We start from the raw sequence: 14,047 nt of genomic DNA, 5'->3' as shown, positions 1-14,047 counted from the left end.
TACTGAGGTTATTCAAAAGTGTGCGCAAACAACCATTTAACCAAACAGCATTTTCTATGACGATTTCAGTTGCATAATCTGAAAATAATAATAATAACGCCAAGGTGAGCTGCATCTTCTTCCAGACAGCTGTAGGAAATTAAATGTAAGAACGAACATAATACAGCAAGTGAGGCAAGACAGACACACGTGTGTCTCTCAGAACAGGGGAAGGTTTCTATTCACAAAATGGCTTCACCAAGGTGGGTGTGGATAGGCACAAAATACCCATTTATACAAGAGCGCAAACTGATAGATTTATTTCCCATTATCTTCTTTATCCCTCCTTCCAGGATCACCGTTATCATCCTCACTTTCTTTCTGAATGTTAGGTGAACTACATTTCTGAATACAGCTCTGGGCTATAGCCACACATCATTTTTTATCTCCTTCTGCAAGTCCAGAAGGAACTCTGAGGTTCCAATTCTTGGAAATTATTATGTTCAACCTTGCTTTATTTTGAGGCATATCATCATCCTTTTCCATTTCTATTTTTTTAAAAATCTAACTATACACTAAAATCAAGTGAGCAAGGAATCTAGGAGGCAGCAGACGATGCACCTACTTCTAGCTTATATAAAAGTTATCCCTATGATCAAGCAAGAAAATAGACATAGACAGCTACAGAACATGTCCACCAACACATCCACTACAGCGTAATGCCAACCCTGCCCGCCCCCCCAAGGAAGGCAAGAAAAAATGAGCGCTGAAGGCTATGAAATCTTCTCTGCTTGGCCTAGCACTTACTCTGCACAGCTGCAAAGGCAGGCAAGTATTCTGCTGTCAGAAGAGGTGTGGGTAACTCTCGAATAAATCTCTTCAGCAGACCAGAGACGTCATTTTGATGCACCTCATCCCACCGGAAGAAGCCACTGTAGAACTCATTTTCCAGTTTTTGTTCCAAACACTAATACAAGGGGAAGAAAATGAGGAAAGGGAAAGAGAAAAGAGATGCCTCGAGGTTAAACAGACTTTGGGGGTATTTGGTTAAAACAAGCCCTTGCATGAAGGTGAGAGAAATGTGATCTGCATTAACAGCATGTCTGCCTTAAAACACAACTACAGAAACCAAGGATGAATGGATCAACATTTGGAATTAAGGAAAAACAGTAACATAGCATTTTCCCAGTGACAAAATACAGTACCTAACCTTGCAAACTGAATAGCTCTTGCTAAGAGATGGAAAGCTTATTAGTATTCCAGTCCACATTGAATACATCACAATGATTTACTGCAGCAATAATCGAAAAGATTGGGGTTTTTAATCCCTCTGAATTTAGCAAAAAGTGGCATTCTTCCTGCTTGCTGCTGCCACTTTCTGGTCAGATGGCTGAGTTACAAGCTCTCAGAGCAAGGAACTCCTTCTTTATCCAACATGAAATAACAAATGGAAGCATATTCTCTGATTGACTACAATATTACCTTAAGTTGTCTTGCATTTGTTTTACCTACGATCCAAAGCGGTTTTGCTTATATATGACAGTTAACCATGGTTTGTAACAGTGGTGGGATTCAACCGGTGTTACTACCGGTTCGGTGATTACGTTTTGCACGTGCGTGTAAGAACACCTATAGCTGTGCCGCCGGGACAGCTGAAAAGTGCTGCGCGCAGGTGCACAGTGTTTGGAAAGCCTCTTTTTTCCTGCTTTTTCAATCTCAGCTGTGCCGTGCAAAGCAGCTGAGGTTGAAAAAGCAGGAAATAAAGGACAGGTAAGAGCCCGGGCGGGCAGGTGGGTCAAACAGCAGCAAACACAGAACCAGTTCTGTGTCTGCTGCTCTTCAGAGCTACTGGTTACATAGAGCTGGGGAGAAACGGTAGCATCCCACCCCTGGTTTATAAGTCAAATGACCAGCTTTGATAAGCTATTATCAAGTCAAATACAATTAGGCATAAAGTGATGAGTGAATGAGTTACTGTAGAGTTGAGACTTCCCTATGTTATGAACAGATAATAACACTGAATAATACTTTTACTTTCTAAGCCAACATAACTCCTGAGAAACCCCCTTAACCTTTGCATCTTATAGAAGATTCCAACTGTGATGCAAAAGCAACTATTTTCTTCTAAAAATCTGCATGATGTGCCAGATATCTAAGACGATACATAAAGAATGACAGAGAACTAAAACTTAACTAATGCTTGATAAGTGATCAGAATATACACTGTCTTCATAAAAACGACACTAAGGCTACCGATTCATCAATTTTATAAAAACCTTTCCTAAACACTTAGCAGAGGTATTCCAAACAACAATCCAGCCACCAGGAATTGTCTGACCATGTACCAAAAACTGTCTAGTAACCCACAGATGGACTGTAGTCTGCATCAGTGATGCTATTCTACTGGTTCAGGCAAGTTCTGGCATATCGGTAGCGCCGAAGATCAGCTGAGACCGAACCAGTTCTCTCTGACGTGCTGCTGTTGGGCCCACCCACCTGCCCACGTTCCCATGCTGACCTTTATTCCCTGCTTTTGAAGTGCAGCTGCTTTGCGCGGCACAGCAGATTGAAGCACATCAGCTCTTGAAGCTACAGGGATTGCAGGAGGTGAGTAGGAAAGCCTCTGCGCATGTGCAGTGTGTTTGCCGTGTGCACACGTAAAGTGTGTGCACATGCGCAAGCACTATTCTGTCTTTTGATTCACTTGCTGAATATAAAGACAGATACAGTAACTACAAATTCTTCCACACAAAGTTTCTTTTATTAGATTATATTAGGTATCCTCAAGGTAACTCAGCTATGTTGAGACACATCTAATGTCCAATTCTTTGCATAGTTGAACTCAGTATAAAATGATAGTAATCTTTCTATCCCATATTTCATCCCATAGTAGTAGAAGCAGGGGTTAGAGCTGCCACCATGAGGCTGTGTTCAGGCAAGAGTGAAGAAACCTCCCCCAACCCCCCAAGGGTCAATTCAGTGACCAATCAGGGTTACAGTTGTGGCCACATGACATGAACTACATTTCCCAGGATACCTTAATTACATTTACCATGATGCATTCCCTTAAGGGGACAGCTCTCAATTCCTAACTATATCCCAAATCCCATTAACTCTAAACTGTCTGGACAGAATGCCCCCCAAGCCACACCCACCGAACCGGTGGTAAACCTCTTTGAAACCCACCACTGGTCTGCATTCTATTTACTTTTATTTAGATCTCATCTATGATCTACTTCTGTATATCACAGTGGATGATACTGCAGATCAAATGGATCTTTTCCCCAAAAAACATGGTCCAAATGCTGATGTTCTCATGAAGATTACCCAATAAATTTCCAAAGAACTCCAGAGGAAACTGAATTAAAAACCATAGCAATATACCTTAATGCGAGACTGTGACCCTGAAACTCTCAGAATTCCTTCTGTATCCAGCCCTTTCTTTTCCAAACATGAAAGCAACTGTGAAGCAAAAGGGCAAATCATCACGAGAAAGCAACAATATTGCAGCCAAATTCAAAACACAGAATTGATAGCAACAAGAGATATAAAACGAGCCTACCGCTTGTAGTATCAGTGGAACCTGGGTGTTTGAAAGAAGTTTTTGATCATTTTCCAGCAAAGTGCCAAGTGGAACTCCAAAAAGTTTATGGTCTGCAATGAAAGCAACTTATATTTAAAACTATTTCATCTCTCAAATAAAACAAAAACATGAACAAATAAGGACAGCTTAGTAGACCATAGGAAAAAACAACTGTACTTAAAACAGCAAGACCATAATGTGATTAGGATGTCCACCAATTCAGCTTTCTCTTGTGGTTCTCTAGCTCTGCCTGCCATTCACCTGTTTCCTTGATGGACTGTACCCTGTACCTTACTTGAGCCACAATAAAGCAGGAGAGAAAACAGCTTTGAATTTAACATCAGCTGTGAAGAAGATGGAAATAAATAAAAAAACAGCCACCATGCATGGGCTATGGTTGTGATGTGGTGGACTGGAGGTAGAGCTCTCACCTCACAATCTGATGCTGTGAGTTCGATCCTAGGTTGGGGCAGATATTTCTCTCTCTGGGCACAATGAGAATATATCTGCTGAATATAACTCCACATTGGCAACAGGAAGGGCACCTGGTCAGCAAACACTTAGCGCCATTCAGTTGCCCAGACTCCAACCCGCAAGGGATTATGGAGTCATTAAAAAAAGATACATGGGCTATACTTCTGGCTCAAGACAGGTTTGTATGGGCAAGCAATATTATGAAAATATTGTGAACTTTTCACAATGACATATTCAAGAAGAGAAAAGAGTTAAGATCTAACCAAGAGCTGCAACATCCATGAAGGCTAATAGAGATTAGATTCCAAATCAGCTGGCTCCTTGATGTGGTAGCAATAATGGCCAAGCTATGACAGCAATAGCACAGCAATGGTATAAAAGCAGCAGTCATGGCTGCAGGAAGGTGATTGGAGAACATGGGTACCTTCCCTTATTATTGAACTGGTTAGTGAATACTGAAGCATGCAGAGGATGCAATGTGGAGACTTGTTGAAGGCTCATTTCTTGGGACAAAAAACTCCTCCTCACATGCTAGGAATCTCCATCATACAAATGCTGAGGAGTTGGACAGAGAAGCTGGACAGATATTCTGAATGTACAGACAGGCGTCATTTGGGCTTGCAGAACACAAAGAAGGTAAGATGACCTTTTCTCTCATCTATATATCCTAATCGTAATCGCCCCTCTCACAGAGCAAATCATCCTAAAAAAATATGTTCTCGTTTTTTGAAAAAAGCTGTTTCCCCCTAAAACTATTATGTGATTTAGTCTCCAAAGATATCATAGTGACAATTCAAACAGGAGCAGAAATTACATGTATCAAATTTGCAAAGAGATTGCAATTTCCAAACCAGCAACCTTCAACCTTTTGGTTTCATTTCAGGGACCAATTCTGTGTAGAGTGTTTTTTCCACAGTGGTGTGTGTGTGTGTGTGTGTGTTCATGTCCTACCTGCATCCTACGTATGTGTGGATGGGGCTTTGCTCACTTGCATGGATTAGTTCCTGGTGGGCCACAGACCAGTGCCAGTCCATGGCCTGGGGGCTGGGGATCCCTTTCCCAAACCACAGTGGCAAGCAGCTATCAAATAAGCTTTCCCATTTGTCATTCAACAACTGTATATTTCCTCCTACCCCATCAATTTCAGGAAACACACCTTACAGGTATCATAGAAAAAAAAGGGGGGAGAGGGATGAAAAACAGTTTACCTGATGACTTTCGTTTAACTGCCTTGTTCCTCTTCAGCTCTAAGCCAACAATATCACAGAGTGCAGTTAGTTCAATGAGTGCTAGGGTAGGAATTTTCTTCATGTCCTGCAGAGACAGATCTTCTGTCCTGGTTACTCCTAGCCTCCCCTTAGGGATCTTAAACTTCTAAATCAAAGAATCAAAAAAGAAAATTAGTGTGACAGTCCACTTAGTAATTCTGAAAAAATTCTTTCTTCAAAGTAATGAATAGATAAAAACAGGAAAAAGGTTGGGTAAAACTTGATTGCAACTCAGCTTCTTCTAGAAGGTTGCAAGAGAATCCATGTAATAAAGTTCTTCCAAAAAATGGGGAACAGATACAGTATTTTCCAGATATTTCTTCTGTTGATGTTCTGAAGATGTTTTGTGAGTGAGAATGGGACAGACACCCCCAGAAAGGCAAGCTACTACATTCACTAATAGTCTCCCAACTCTAAAAAAAAAAGAAAGTTCTGAAATCCTACTGATGACATTTTGCCATTCAGCCATCAAATTTCAGAGTTTAACAGATTAACAGAGTTGGAAGGAACCTTGTAAGTCATCTAGTCCAACACACACACACCTGCCCACGCAGGAAGCCCTACACTATTTCTGACAGATGGCAGTTCAGTCTCTTCTTGAATGCCTCCAGTGATGAAACTCTAACAACTTCTGAAGGCAAGCTGTTCCATTGGTTGATTGTTCTCACTGTCAGAAAATTCCTCCTTATTTCTAGGTTGAATCTCTCCTTGATCAGTTTCCATCCATTATTCCTTATCTGGACTTCAGATGCTTTGGAAAACAGGTTGACACACACCCACACACCCCATGACAGCCCATCAAATACAAGCCATGTCCCGTTCTAACCATTCTTCATATGTTTTACCGTCCAGTCCCCTAATCATTTCTGGGAGTGTTTACAAATGGGAGTACATGCAGCCCATGGTATGGCCAACCCTGGCTTAAAAATACTTAAGTCTTACAGACAAACAACTCTCTTCCTTTATTCTCCGGATTTCCCTTGGGAATGATCCTTTAAGCAGAATTGCAGCCTGCTCTGAATAGGCAACTTCAGTGCTGAATAATTCTTCTCTCACAGAGTCTCTTAGTGGAGACTGAAAGTCCGGGATTCCCATGGGATCTAAAAATAAAGATTTTTGAATGAAGAAAAGAACATAATAAACAAGACAGAAATTTATACTTCTATCTACTGCCTCAAATCAGTCTACAAAAATACAGATTGGTTTTTAAAATAAATAGTTCCCAGGGTCCTAAAACCAAGTAGCAATCAAATGTAAATAATCTAGGTTTTATATCTAGAATGAAGAGGTTAAATAAAAAAACTTTATGTTAACATACAAGCCCAAAAATTTAACTATGCCCTTTCCATCTGAAAATCCAGTTCTTTGAAAGATTTCAATACATACTGCTTGTGTTAATCAGTATTTTTTAAATGAACTTATTTTGGTCAATCAGTTGAGCTCACCCAATAATTTCATTTTCAATAATTTTTGTCATGTGAACACAATATAACACATAAAATTTGCTCTTAAGAATTACAGCCAGATGTACTGTATGCATTTACTCTATTCTAAGCAAGATATGATTGCTCTGCAAAAATGTTACTGGAACAATTAACTAAGGTCTGTGTGTTCCAGCCTAGCTGGTTTTATCTACTTAAGTTCCTCATTTTTTACAATTTAAAAAGCAGTATTATTTTGTGAGGAGGTGAGCAAGTTATAAGACTGCATTGCAAAAGAGATGGCTAAGCCTTCACTGTGATATTGATGTGACTATTTCTACTGGCAAGCTTCAAAAAGTTCTACAAGTCCAACCCTTAAGTGCTACAATTTCTTGCAAACATGGTATCACAGCATACTAATGAGCCATGGTGGCGCAGTGTTTAGAATTTAGTACTGCAAACTACTTCTGCTGAGTGCAGTTTGGCAGTTCAATTCTCACCAGCTCAAGGTTGACTCAGCCATCCATCCTTCTGAGGTGGGTAAAATGAAGACGTAGGTTGTTGGGGGCAATATGCTGACTCTTGAAACCACTTAGAGAGGGCTATAAAGCACCGTGAAGCGATATATAAATATAAGTGCTATTGTTATTGCTGCTAGTTGGAGAGTTACAAAACTATATTCAGTGTATAATCTCATGGAAAACCAGCAAGGTACAGAACATGTGGCAATTTCACAGCAAGGTACAGAACATGTGGCAATTTGTCAAAGACCACTTTTCTGGAGAAGAATTTAGAGAGGTATTTTTACTCTGGAGATGGCTAGAGAAAATACTCCCCAAACCTAGATAAATTATCCAAAAATAGATAACAGTGGTTTTTGTTTAGGTACTCTGGAGATGGCTAGAGAAAATACTCCCCCCAAACCTAGATAAAGTATCCAAAAATAGATAACAGTGGTTTTTATTTAGGTAAACACTTAAAAACCCATTACTCTTCACAATAGGGATGTTTAAATTGATTTAAAGAGTTCCAGGGGGACTAAAATATAGCAACAGCAATAGCACTTAAGACTTATATACTACTTCACAGTGCTTTACAGCCCTTTCTAAGCAGTTTTACAGAGTCAGCATATTATCCACAACAATCTGAGTCCTCGTTTTACTGATCTTGGAAGGATGGAAGACTTAGTCAACCTTGAGCCCACCAGACTTGAACTGCTGAACTGCTGGCAGTCGGCAGAATTAGCCTGCAGTACTACATTGTAACCACTGCACCACCACGGCTCCTATATCTGAAATTCTCTCAAATTAATTCTATTAAGATGAAAGCTGTTAAAATTATCAATGGTAATTTATTGTAATTAATTTATTGTTGAAATGACATGAAGATGATTCAGTGATATTGTTTTTATAATATAGGTAGTCCTCAAATTATAATTTGTTCAGAGGTCATTTAAAGTTACAATGGGCTGAAGGGACTTATGACCAGTCATTGAAGACTTTCTGACAAGCAGTTTTGGGTAATGAAGGAAAAAGTTGGGGAAGTACGGGCTTAATGGGGTAAAATGAGTGCCTAAAATCTTGCAAATGCTTAAGAGTCCCTTAAATTCCTGGGTCTTCCTTCTGAATCTTGATCTATACTTTAAAACCTGGGGTGGCTCTTTAGCCAACAACAGCTGCATACTTTTATTCTAAAGAATATATTCCTAGTTTCTATTTGTAGCAATGCAAAATGTTTCTTACATTTCTGAAGGTTTTTAGATGATGCAGACCTGCGGTGAGGTCGATCCATTTCAACCTCCAACACTGGTTCAGTCTCCTAGGCAAAGTGCAAGAAAAGCCGGTGAATGCACATATCACACTTTAACCATGGTTTGTTTAAAGCATGCATTCTAGCACATCAGTGAGCTGTTTTATGTGTAACCTAAATAAGTAGTAAGTTTATTGTTTTGATTGCAGGCTATCCTAACACTGAACATAAAAAAAGAAGAAATGATTTTTTTTTTCAAAATGTGATACTTACAATAATTGTATTTTTATAAAATGGATTTAACAGAGAAAGAAGAACTGGCACAGAAGATTAGGAATGCTAAGCAGAACTATTTTGAAGATGCAAATAAGCCAGATAAATGGCTAGCATATAAGTTGAGAAAGGAGAAAGAGTCGAGGAAAATATCGCAGTTAATAGATTATCAAGGTCAAGTTTGTTATGGCAATAAAGAGAAAAAGGAAATTATTCGAGACTTTTATGGACAACTATACAAGAAAGAGAATATTGATGAGGAAAAAATCAAACAGTACTTGCAGAATGCAAACTTACCTAAAATATCTAAAGAGACTGAAGAAATGTTAGAAAGTAATATAACAATGATGGAACTAAGCCAAGCACTTAAGAAACAAAATAATGGGAAAGCACCAGGTCGATGGGCTGCCTGCAGAATTTTACAAAATATTACAAGAATCATTAAGCATCCCACTTTTAGATGTTATGAATGAAGCTATGTCAAAGAAGACGATACCTAAAACATGGTCAGAGGCTTATATTACACTTATTCCAAAAGAGGAGGCTGACCCACTGCAAATTAAGAATTATAGACCGATTTCTTTATTAAATGCAGACTATAAAATTTTTGCTTCGATTGTTAAAAAACCAATAAAATTGTTTTCAAAAAAAAAAAAATAATAATTGTATTTTTATTTTATTTTTTTAAAAAATCAAATATGTATAAAACCACTAGTTTACGAAGACTGATTCACATATTACATGAAGCTAAATTTGTTTTGAGATTAAAATGCAACTTTGTCAGTACAACATAATTGAGATATCCCCTCAAAATCGACTCTCAGCCAATAATCAATCATCTCTAAAGAAGTTCATTAAATTTTATGAATAAAATGGAACTTGACATGATTCTGAAGCCCAGCAGATGGCAGCATGTAGCTGACCTCAAAAAGCTTACCTGGGTTAAACCCGATTATCCTTGAAAAGATAACTACCAGAAAATATTGGGGCTATAGGCTACACCAGAGAGATGAAAAAGATATCCTAAAATGGAATAATGGCAAGCCATCTGTATTTTTGCCAAGAAAATCATATGACATGGATGTAACATCATCAAGTCAAGTAGAATTTGAGGAAATCTTTCGTCATTTCAAAGAGCACAATAGGAGGAAAAAAAACACTTTAAAATTCTATCTTTTTATCTAGATGCCATGCAGTGATGCTCCTCACCTCAGTTACTAAAAAAAAATCATTCCAGTATATATTGGGGGTTTTTCAATGTTTGTCTCAGTTGTGGTGCCGGAAACAAGAACTAAGATTCACAACTAAAATCCAGTTCATATTAAACTCCTGTTGTCAGATTAATATGGTCAAAGATCAGAAAGCAAATACAGGTCAAGTTATGACCACAATTGAGCCCAAAATTTAGGTTGCTAAGTGAAATATTTGTTAAGTGAGTTTGCTCCATTCTACGACTTTTCTTGCCAGTTGTTAACTGAATTGTTTTATTTGTTAAGTTAGTAATCCGATGATTAAGTGAATATGGCTTCCCCATTGACTTTGCTTGTCAGAAGGTTGCAAAAGCTGATCACACGACTCCGGACACTGCAACCATCATAAAAGTGAGTCAGTAGCCAAGCATCTGTATTTTGATTATGTGACCATGCGGATGCTGGTTGAAGTGTTCAGGATCCTGGGATTGTCTTTTACAACCTTCTTAGGGAGCTTCTGACAAGCAAAGTCAATGGGGAAGCCAGATTCGTTTAATGACCATGATTCACTCAACAACCATGGCAAAAGGTCATAAAATGGGGCACAACTCCGTTAACAACTATCTTGCTTTAACAGCGGAAATTTTGGGCTCAACTGTGGTCGTAAGGTGAGCATGTATTAGAGGCTTGCATGATCTTTCTCTGTTAAAAATTTGCCAGGGGTACAAAGTTGAGAAAATTAGTGAAAATTACTGAAATTGCTCAGAAGGAAAATATCCTCCATGTTTAATCAAGAAGCAGCATTTTGATGGTTTTGACCACTCACCATTAGCACATATTTTTATGAAAATAACTATTCTATGTTACACTTAAATCACCCATTCTCTAAAAACTATCTAGGTGTACTAATTGAAAAAGCTTCAAAAGTGTGATACATTTTTTTAAAAAGGATAAATGCTGACTTTTTTGGGGGGGAGGGATAATTTTAAATTGTTGGAGCTAGAAATGGAGAAGAGAAGAGCTGATGCAAAACGACAATATAAAGGAACGTACCTCAGACTCAACTACTCCAAAAACGTCTCTGACATCACGGATAGGTGGCTTATTTTTCTTCCGTCGGGAGCGGGTATAAGTATCCAACCTTCGCTGCACAGCTGCGGCCTGAGTCTTGGTCAAAGTGGACAGCAGAACAATGTTGCTATTCTCTTCATGGTCCTTCATCAGGTCGGAGAGTCCTGCATCCTGCAGCCATTCAGCTTCGGCTTCCCCCTCTGAGAGGCAAGGAAGAGCGAAAAAGAAAGACCAACAAATAGCATATGACTTTATATTCAAAGGATGGATCCACACAACATTTATAAAAGCCTGAGTCTGGGTTTATAAAAAGCAACTGCTGTAGTTTCATCAAATGTTATTATTGGTTAATGGCTCATACAACCTGAAAAGACAATAATGGCTAGATTGTCAAGGTACCCTGAACTACAAACAACCCAATGCTAGTCTAAACGTTCTGTGCGACTCCAGTCACAGAATAATTCAGACAAAATACAATTGTAAAAACTAAACAAATGTGTTTTTAACCAAAGATATCTTAAGCTCCTATTATTTTCCCTGAATGGTAGAGCTGAAAGGGCCAATGGGCTTGCTTGTGAAATTCTCAGTCCTATTTAAATATCCATATTTCCTTGAGTGAAGTCCTCAGCAGAAATACCTTCTGGTTTACGTAGATCTCAAAATGGACATCCATGCAAAACAAATAAAGACAGGAGCAGCATGTACACGTTTCTTATATTCTATACTCAGTAGTTTTCCTTCATTTCTTTAGCTTTCTATATTGATTGATTTCTGATGTCATCTATCTCAATTAGAAAACTGATTTTTTTTAAATTGTTTCTGGATAAAGTTACTTTACAAAAATTTTCATCATATTCCTTATATATTTATCTTTGTGAAATCTTGTTTCCCCAATGCTCAGTTCAGTATTGTTCTTCCAAATCCTTTCTTTATGTATTTCTATACTTTTAATCCTAAAAAAATTCTTAGTGAGCTACTATGTGTTAAGGCTAATGAATTAATGCAATGTTTGTTCCAAACACACATTTGGATGATGTACTACTGGGTAGATGACGTTGTCATTTCAGGTTATGAAATGTCTGCAAGTAAACAACGAAACTCAAGAGAGCACCAGGAACTCCACAATATACATTATTTTGGAAGTGCCTTGTTTACAACATTATTTTCTCTGTGCCTTTTATCTCTCTTCATAGATACACACAAAGAACTATGAAAACCTGTTTTTATTCATTTGTTTCATTTTGACACCACACATGAATAAGAAAAAAAATTCTCAGCAAGTATTTTTTTCCCAGTTCTTAGAACAGAGTTTTTTTCTGACACATTTTTATTTCATTTTTCATTACATGTAAGCAGATATTCAATATATGTAAGGAAGCAGAATCTGACATCCATTCAAAGCCAAACTCTTTTTAGGAGACTTCCCTTGCTGAGCTGAATTGTTTTCCAGCCATTTTTAGAATTGGAAGAAAATGTGACATTTGCTATCTCTGCACTTGACCTCTGTCTTATCTCTTGCCTCTGTACTGCCAATTCTGACTTCTTTCCAAGATAATGAGTTATGAAGCCTAATAGATGTTTCCTCCCTTGGATGCTATCATAAAAAAGAAAGACTTATAGACTAAGAACAAGATAAAGAAGACATCATGGGGACATGGAATTCCCCGTCCCCCCAAAAACCAAAAGCATATTTGTACAGCAATAGCACTTAGATTTATATACCGTTTCATAGTGCTTTTACAGCCCTTTCTCTAAGTAGTTCAGAGACTCAGTATACTGCCCCCAACAATCTGGGTCCTCATTTACCGACCTCTGAAGGATGGAAGGCTGAGTTAACCTTGAGTCAATAAGAATCAAACTAATCGCAGTCGACAGAATTAGCCTGCAATACTGCATTCTAACCACTGCGGCATCATAGCTCCAGTATCAGGCTTAGGTTAAAGTTACCTTCAATCTTAATGAATCACAAACTGTGACCAAACAAGAATTAGAAACTATACATTGTAGTTGGCGGACCACACCAATCCTGTCCTGGAAGAGTTTGCAGAACCAGCATAACTCTACAAAAAATCTAGGCTTAGCCTGGTATGAATTAAAAAGTATAACGTCCCATAGTTGGGAATCAGTGACATCTGTAAATATGAATGAAGCTCTTCTACATACACAAACACAGTTCTGATTTTTTTTCTTGTAGCTTTACAGAAAGTGTTCTTCATTTCTAAGAATAGTAGCATTGCTTGAGCGCATTCATCTCTTTCACTTCTTCCCATTAGGTACAATTACTTAGAAGCCAGGAAAATGTAAGCATATTTCAAAGAAATGCGCACATCATACTACTTTCCAAACACAGAGACAGTTTTTCTTTTGTGAAAGTTCTCACATCAACAATGAGGAACTCTATCAGGTTTTTTATCTGCCTAGCAGAAAACAGCAGAAATAACATCAATCCATCTGTCTAAATTTCCCTGAAATATCTAATCTGAGGTTTAGTTCACAGACTTCATAGACTTTGCCTTAGGAATAAGTTCAGCTTAACAGTTGTATATGCATAATCAGTTAATTCTTTTCTCCCAGTATTGCCTATGAAATTTAGAGCAAGGAACATTCCTAGACTTCCAGGGAAGAAATGTCAAACTGAAGATGGCTCAGCATTTGGAGGAGCGAACAACTGTGGCAAAGATAAGAAGCCTGCAAATACATTGGGTCCATTGACCCTCTCTGGAGAGAAGAAATAAAATTGCCCACATTGCACTCAATATGTTTGCTCCTCACAAGAAAATTGCAATGCAGCTTTGGGGAAAATCAGGAGCTGAGGGAATTTACCATTCTTGCTCTAGTTCCAGTTGGACCTCTTAAAGAACCCTAAAATTGCCCTTCCTTCCTAATCTGGCTTTGGAAACCACCTTTTAATTGTTTTAAAGAAATCTGACACCTTCAAATGACGAGGCTGAGTGTATTCAATCTTTAGCGTAAGAAAATGAAACTGTATCTTTAGAAGTTTACAAATTCAAAATAAACAGCAAAAAGGAAAACAAGGTT

The 14,047-nt window shown here is 38.2% G+C and overlaps 1 protein-coding gene across 3 annotated transcripts in view; it reads right to left on the bottom strand.

Moving 5' to 3' along the window:
• The window catches only part of ARHGAP40 (Rho GTPase activating protein 40), a 76,886-nt gene that overhangs the window by 11,582 nt on the left and 51,257 nt on the right, over positions 1 to 14,047 (bottom strand). For all 3 annotated transcript variants that reach the window (XM_026697603.2, XM_026697601.2, XM_087929086.1), the window contains exons 3-9: positions 10,991 to 11,208; positions 8,468 to 8,543; positions 6,247 to 6,404; positions 5,245 to 5,410; positions 3,542 to 3,633; positions 3,364 to 3,441; positions 787 to 946 (exon numbers count right to left, since the gene is read on the bottom strand). In XM_026697603.2, coding sequence (XP_026553388.1) covers positions 787 to 946; positions 3,364 to 3,441; positions 3,542 to 3,633; positions 5,245 to 5,410; positions 6,247 to 6,404; positions 8,468 to 8,543; positions 10,991 to 11,208 — 948 coding nt within the window. The remainder of the gene's footprint in view (positions 1 to 786; positions 947 to 3,363; positions 3,442 to 3,541; positions 3,634 to 5,244; positions 5,411 to 6,246; positions 6,405 to 8,467; positions 8,544 to 10,990; positions 11,209 to 14,047) is intronic.

This window comes from Pseudonaja textilis, chromosome 3, assembly GCF_049901715.1.
Source record: "Pseudonaja textilis isolate UNSWEBS1 chromosome 3, rPseTex1.2, whole genome shotgun sequence".
NCBI lineage: Eukaryota > Metazoa > Chordata > Lepidosauria > Squamata > Elapidae > Pseudonaja > Pseudonaja textilis.
This window is presented reverse-complemented; position numbering and strand designations above follow the sequence as displayed.